The sequence below is a fragment of the Mytilus galloprovincialis genome, chromosome 13, assembly GCF_965363235.1.
Source record: "Mytilus galloprovincialis chromosome 13, xbMytGall1.hap1.1, whole genome shotgun sequence".
NCBI lineage: Eukaryota > Metazoa > Mollusca > Bivalvia > Mytilida > Mytilidae > Mytilus > Mytilus galloprovincialis.
In genome coordinates this window covers 363672-371818 of record NC_134850.1, presented here as the reverse complement: position 1 = coordinate 371818, position 8147 = coordinate 363672, and the positions used below count along the sequence as shown (strand labels likewise).

The window sequence follows — 8147 nt, the reverse complement described above, 5'->3', positions numbered from 1 at the left end:
ACACTACCATAACTCTCGAGCATGCGCATGTACCTCAAACTTTTCTGCATGGTAATGAATTTGATGATACAATGTAATTTAACAGAGATTGAAAAAAACAATTTCTGATAGATTGGTTTTGTAGATACAATTTCTACTACACATGCTAAATTTGGAACAAAAATGCAGACAAAAAAGAAATAATTTGAAACATCATCAGTCAATGCTGGTCATATTTGACCCTAAATTTCGTCATGCAATGCTGGTCATATTTGACCTAAAGTTTCTCTCTATATATTATTATAGTTTTCAAGATAATATTTAGCTAAAAACAAAACAATTATTGTACATTCTAATGCATGCAACAACGTTTGTAACGTTTATTTTGATTGGATAACGTCATTTATTTACATGGCGTGCCATGGGACGTACGCGCAAGCGCAGATGGCATATGACAGATTTTAAATACATGTTTTAACGTTGTTTTCTGTCAGTTTCATTAGAATGGAGATAACAATATCGTATTTTAAGCTCCGACGGCATCAATTGGGGATTTGATGGTCGCAAATGGTGTTTACTGTCTCCGCTAATGCGTCGCCAGTAAACTTAATTTGCGACCATCAAATCCCCCAAATGATGCCGTCGGAGCTTAAAATACAATACAGTTATCTCCTAAGTTGTAAGTATTTAAGGACAATCAATCCTGTTAGAAGTTGTCTGGTATTTTTGGTTGTTTTTTTTTAGAAATATTCAGGATGTAGATCTTGACGACATATCGAAAACTTTCGCCCAGTCAGATTTCCATTTCTATAACGGTTTTCAACATACATTTTAAATATTATTTAGCATTTTACTATTAATAAAAGGTATATGTTTAATCTGATTGGCCATGTAGGTTGGACGGTTTATTCATCGGACATATTTTTTAACTCTTATTATCCCAAGGTTGAATGTGGCAGTTGTTTCATATTACAAATGTAGAAAGTTTTTATCAAAGTAAACGGACAACCATGCACGACGGACACAAATTGATCTCGAAAGGTTGCACTAGCCCTAAGATCCAGGTGAGCAGATAATAATATGAAATATGTATGTTTATAGGTTATATAATTCAGATTAACTGTATTCTATAATAAATTAAGCTTCTACTTTATAGCATGGCCTAAATTTTCATAAAGTTAAAGCCCCTTGATCATTTAATTCTGTATTGACCCAATATGAAACTTAATCTTTTGGCCATAATATTTAATTAGTTACTTAATCTTAATATATAAATTTAATTCAAAGATCGTGACACTATATAAACATTCGCATGTTTATTATTCGGTAGATTGTGTATTCTAAAAAAAAACCATATTTATAGAACAACTTATCGAAGAATTCAAATATAGAAAAAAAAAGTTCCTTTACTAAACCATAGTTATAAACATTTTTTATTTCATTTATTTTACCATTTCTAGTGCACTAGAATATTTTCTTGAGTGTGAATTGCCGATTCAATTTGTCACTCTTTGTCCTATGAAGAGGTTATATCAATGTTAATACGGCCCGTTAATACTACCTATTCCAATATAGGTGTTAACCTATTTACATGCAAGTATCTAACCCGCTTAACCCGAAATCGGGTAACACGTACAGCAAATATAAGCAGACAAGAGTTTTTTCCCTTATCGTGTACTACTTATACTATAACACAACATTTAATAAAAGATATTTTGCCAGACACAAAAATTACACAGATTATTTCATAGATATATAAAAAATATATTCGGATATAGACTGAAGATCGTCCTGAATACAAATGAAATATTTGTCACTGGTTATTTGTCAAGTGACAATAAAATTGAGAATGGAAATAAGGAATGTGTCAATGAGACAAAAGCCAGACTACAGATCAGAAAACAGCCGAAGGTAACCAATTGGTTACCAACACAGCGAAAAAGCCCACACCCGGCGGCAGGCTTCAGCTGGCCCCTTAACAAAAATTTTAACTATACATCCATTAAAAAATGGAATTACAGAAAAATATAAAAAAGTATCCCTCTAAGAGTTACAGTAAGGCATTCGACATGGAGCAAAATTCCACTTGATTGTAAGACCATGCAGTACGTCATCTTCATGTAGATGATAATAAAAAATATTACTTTTTAAGATTAAAAACGAGCAACAAATTATAAAAAAAACTATGGATGGACTATCAGTTATTTATCAATGTTTACGTGTATAATATTTTAATTATAATGTTTTGTTTGTTATAGATGAAAGAAGTTTTGATCTGCTTTAAAAATATTTTAATAGTATAGAAATATATCTAGCATAAGATAAAGTCTTAATATCAACTTTCACGAACTATGACGTTTTATTGAAAATATTCCAAACCGCCTGACAGTTTTAAAATTTAATGTTTAGTTTGAACAAGACAATTTCATTTAATATTTGTTAAAACTGTTTTTGAAACTTTTTCTATGATGTGTTCAAAAAAGTTTTTCAGGATTTTTTTCTGTTTGATTTTTTATATTTTCAACTTATTCCAGTTTGCACTTAGTGGAGCTCCAACAGGGTGTGCTTTGGACGACACAGCCAGTTTGATTGGTCGTTTTGATTGCGAGTTTAATTCTGTATCGTTTCCCCTTGTAATGACAGATTTTTCCTCTCCCGATCCACAAAGAATCCGGATCTATAACGTATCAGGATCGTTAAGTTCTCCCTCGTTTTCTGGATTCAGTTCATTCAATACAGGAACAGTCGATACTGACTATCCTACGTTACTAGAAATCGAATGTGTTAATGGCGGAACATTGGATATAAGTGCCGGAACGTTTGCGGGTATGGATTACATCCAGGAATTCTATATGACAAATTGTGTTATATCCGACTTGCCTGATAGCGTTTTCTCCGATTTCGGAACGTTGAATTATTTCAAGATTGAAGGAGGTTCTATTGGAGCTACGAACACCAACAGTCTGAATGGATTAAATGTTGCAAGGTCTAGTTCACCTACTCCACTAGGGACATTCATAATCTATAACTCTCCCATCAATACTGGAGAGCTCGCATCTGGTTTTCTAAATCCTTTGACAACGGTAACAACAATCATGCTGAAAAACACTGGCCTGGATTCTATAGAAGCCAATATGTTCTCCCAAAATACATTAGTCCGTAACTTAAGTATTGCAGGAAACAATTTTCAAGAGCTTCCAAATAACATATTTTCTGGATTAGATGCGCTGATGTTTCTAGACTTGAGTGATGTCCCCTTGAATTGTAGTTGTTCTAATGTTTGGTTTCTTGATTATTCAGTTGAACACAACATCAGTTTAGTTGGAGCAGTTGTCTGTGGCGAGCCTTCGTCATATAATTGTAAGTACATACTCCACTAGCGGGTCATCTTTTGTATTCTTTTCAAACGGGATGTTTTAAGACACACACACGTTCATTTTCTTTCTATAAAGAGGTAAATTCCAGACTATCCTACTGCCTGGTGATACATTTGTTTCTTGGCATTGCACAAGTCATGTCTTCTTTGACTGTCCATAATGTTAAAATACTAGATCCTTGATATGTGTTTTAGTTGATATTAGTCTCTGACGCATGTTTTTTTTATATTATTAATTGTGTTTTTTTCCTTTTTAACCAGCTGTCAGTAACTGCGAGTACTCTCAAATCGTACTTTTATGTTAATTTGACCTGTTGATACTATTTGTAATACTTTTTTAGCTCACCTGGCCCGAAGGGCCAAGTGAGCTTTTCCCATCACTTTGCGTCCGGCGTCTGTCGTCCTGCGTCCGTCGTCCGTCGTCGTCCTGCGTCCGTCGTCGTTAACTTTTACAAAAATCTTCTCCTCTGAAACTACTGGGCCAAATCAAACCAAACTTGGCCACAATCATCATTGGGGTATCTAGTTTAAAAAATGTGTGGCGTGACCCGGTCAACCAACCAAGATGGCCGCCACGGCTAAAAATAGAACATAGGGGTAAAATGCAGTTTTTGGCTTATAACTCAAAAACCAAAGCATTTAGAGCAAATCTGACATGGGGTAAAAATGTTTATCAGGTCAAGATCTATCTGCCCTGAAATTTTCAGATGAATCGGTCAATCGGTTGTTGGGTTGCTGCCCCTGAATTGGTAATTTTGAGGAAATTTTGCTGTTTTTGGTTATTATCTTGAATATTATTATAGATAGAGATAAACTGTAAACAGCAATAATGTTCAGCAAAGTAAGATCTACAAATAAGTCAACATGACCAAAATGGTCAGTTGACCCGTTTAGGAGTTATTGCCCTTTATAGTCAATTTTAACCATTTTTCATAAATTAAATTAATCTTTTACAAAAATCTTCTCCTCTGAAACTACTGGGCCAAATTAATCCAAACTATTATCTTGAATATTATTATAGATAGAGATAAATTGTAAACAGCAATAATGTTCAGCAAAGTAAGATCTACAAATAAGTCAACATGACCAAAATGGTCAGTTGACCCCTTTAGGAGTTATTGCCCTTTATAGTCAATCTTTAACCATTTTTCATAAATCTAAGTAATCTTTTACAAAATCTCCACTGAAACTACTAGGCCACAATCATCTTTGGGGTATCTAGTTTGAAAAATGTGTCCGATGACCTGGCCATTCAACCAAGATGGCCGCCACGGCTAAAAATAGAACATAGGGGTAAAATGCAGTTTTTGGCTTATAACTATGAATTCAAAGCATCTAGAGCAAATCTGACAAGAAGTTAAATTGTTAATCAAGTCAATATCTATCTGCCCTGAATTTTTCAGATGAATTGGACAACTGGTTGTTGGGTTGCTGCCCTCCAATTGGTAATTTTTAAAGAAATTTTGCCGTTTTTGGTTATCTTGAATACTATTATAGATAGCGATAAACTGTAAACAGCAATAATGTTCAGCAAAGTAAGATCTACAAATAAGTCAACATGACCTAAATGGTCAATTGACCCCTTAAGGAGTTATTGCCCTTTATAGTCAATTTTTAACAATTTTCATTAATTTGGTAAATATATGTAAATTTTTACCAAATATAGTTCTCTGTTACTAATGGGCAAAGTTCATTATAGATATAATTGTAAGAAGCAAAACCGTTCAGTAAAGTAAGAACTTCAAACACATCACCATCACCAAAATACAATTTTGTCATGAATCCATTTGTGTCCTTTGTTTAATATGCACATAGACCAAGGTGAGCGACACAGGCTCTTTAGAGCCTCTAGTTGTTGTTTAATGCTAACATGTATCTGGACTAAATACCTGCTTTGATTGTTTGGAAATACTACAGTTTTTCACTTCTTCCGGCGAACTATGAACCTCAAAATTATTTCCTTTCTCTTTGTTGGATAGTGTTTCGGCACCTGTATAAGAAGAAAACGAAGTTTTATCGAACAATTTTTACAGTTTTAATATTGATATTCACCCCACATGTACCAAGTTTAAGATTAGTTTTTTTTTTTAAATTGATATACAAGAAAGCCAAGGCTAAGTGTTGAATTGCCTCAAACATTGTACATGTTTAATGACAGTAAAAATTGAAATAAATTATTTATATCATTACAGTACAAAGAGCGACAATATTCCAAGATGAAAACTGTCCTTATGATCCTTGTGGGAACATCCCAGGTCAGTATAATCTAAATATATGGAATGTTTTTGATTCAAACACTAAATAATTTTGGTAGATATTGTTAGAACGTTTGTTCTTCAATGAAATGTTGAGAATGCATGTTACTAATATGTTACCGAATTCAGTGTTCACAAATAAATGCCAGTGGCCACGCCGATCTGGAATCTTGATATCGTAAGAGCATTAAACCCAACATATCATAGTGTTTACAAGATGTTACTTTTTTATACGTAGTTTGTTGTGCCAAACTTTATAGAACACGCGTGTTAAAACATTTGACTTTCTGCACTGTACACATGTATTCCCCATTCCACACTGTACACATGTATTCCCCATTCCACACTGTACACATGTATTCCCCATTCCACACTGTACACATGTATTCCCCATTCCACACTGTACACATGTATTCCCCATTCCAAGCTTAAACACAAAGAGTTGGTATTGCATTGTTTGATAAAATGGCCAATTTAGATACAACTGATGTATCTTGTCGATAAATCCTTCTTTATAAAAAATCACTCTAATTCAAACAAAAAGTTCTCTGACACTGATATTATCAAGATACTTGATTTCTAGATTAACATATTTGTTTCGTTTGGAGGAAGTGCTTTTTGTAACAAAATATCGACATTCCCATAGGAACCAAATATGACCCTCTTCTTGTCGTCTTGTTCCATAGGAAGAAAAAAAGAAATGAGCAATATCCTTTAACTTTACTTTCCGCTATACAGATGATGTGCTATCACTAAATAATTAATCACAAAACTACTGAACCTCCGAGGAAAATTCAAAACGGAAAGTCCCTAATCAAAAACTCAAACCCATCAAACGAATGGATAACGACTGTCCAACATTTAAGCAGCGCCAGCAAACGGAGTATGTGTCTCCCAATTTTGCTTGAAATCATCCCTTCGTAAATTTTACGGACGCCATGATGAGTTGGTTTACCGTTATGGAATATCCTTTTCTCAGATGATATCGCATATGCTTCTTATAAATGTCGTAACTATAAATAAACTCATCATAGATACCAGGACTAAATTTAGTATATACGCCAGACGCTCCCGTTCCCTTTACACACATGTGACCTACCTAAATATACAATATACCGGGTTTGTAATAACATGAGCAACATGACGGATGCTAAAAGTGGATCAGAATCTGCTTACCCTTCCGGAAGCACCTGGCATAACCCCAGCTGTTGCAGGGTTTCGTGTTGCTTAGTATTTAGTTTTCTATGTCGTTTCTTGTGTACAACGGTTTGTTTGTTTGCATGTATTTTTGGCATTTTATCTTCGATCTATGAGTTTCAATGTCCCTCTGGTATCTTTGATGTACAATTTTCAATATCTATTTTTTCAGGTATAAATGCAGACCCACGATGTCATACGATTTTCCAAGTGTTTGGATATGTTGTTACGTGTGGTAGTTTACTCGTGACATTGACGGCCATTTATCTTTACCTTAACACCCGACTTCATATTGCTATGCCAAAATTCCGACTAGAGCAGAAGAAAAAGAACGCTTGGATAAAAGTACAAGACTCACTTTACAAAGGTGTGGTCAATATGATTCCACCAGCTTCGACAGGAGTAAACGGATTTAAATTGCCTCCTATTAAGAAAGCGATGAGGAAGAGATTTTCATCCCCGAACGAGATAAAGCATTTTGATCTTCCAAACAATTCTGATCTGGAAAAAGATGATTTGAATAAAGAAATTAAAGCAGACAAAATTGCTCCTTTGGGAAATAGTTACACGCAAATGAAATGAGTAACAAATCAAAAACGGATTTAGAATTGTCAATGGCAAACGGACAATGATTATGCACATGTACACGGATATATTTCAAGTGGAGACATTAACGTATCAAGTGAAACGATAAATAAAATCACAAGATTTAAATGAGACCACGAAAAATAAAGCAAACCGCCATTTATAGCTTGCTTTTTATACAATGTGATTTGGACAGAGAGTTGTCTCATCGGCATAAATACCACATCTTCTTGTTTATATTGAAAATAAAATAAACGAGAAACGCATTTTATACAGTAACCGTTGAGTGTCTCGATGCTGTATTATTCTAGCTCCCTTTTTTCTCTCTACTCGTTTTTATTTTTGCACATTATTCCGTATAGACTAGGATTGACATTTTTCCGGTCGTAGGTCGGTGGTTTTCACCGGTTACTCCGAGTTCCTCAAGCAATAAAAACAAGTTTAAACAGGGTAATGAAAGGGGGGGGGCATCAACAAATTTTGGAGCCCATTATTCTCTTTTCTGTTAACCAAACCCGGATTTTGAAAGTTTCATTCAGAATTATAATAACAGATACAGAATTATGTTTTAACATGATGTAGTGGTATGTTCATTAAACAGTTAACTTTTCAACAAAAAATCGGCTTTCTCATTGGAATCAATTGTGTTTTCTTTTGACACCCATTTAAAAATCAGTTAAAAAAAGTTTCACTCATCAGTTTGACACAGAACACAAAAAAAAAGCATCTTACAAAAATATTTAAACACAAATTAC

General features: G+C 34.1%; 1 protein-coding gene across 1 annotated transcript; it reads left to right on the top strand.

Annotated features, from left to right (window-relative positions):
* Positions 1-901: 901 nt before the first annotated feature.
* LOC143056831 (uncharacterized) lies at positions 902-7658 on the top strand. Its single transcript, XM_076229997.1, has 4 exons — positions 902-1043; positions 2514-3339; positions 5548-5610; positions 6980-7658. The coding sequence occupies exons 1-4, from the start codon at positions 930-932 to the stop codon at positions 7387-7389; spliced, it is 1413 nt and encodes a 470-aa protein (XP_076086112.1). The 5' UTR covers positions 902-929; the 3' UTR covers positions 7390-7658.
* The last annotated feature ends 489 nt before the right edge of the window (positions 7659-8147 follow it).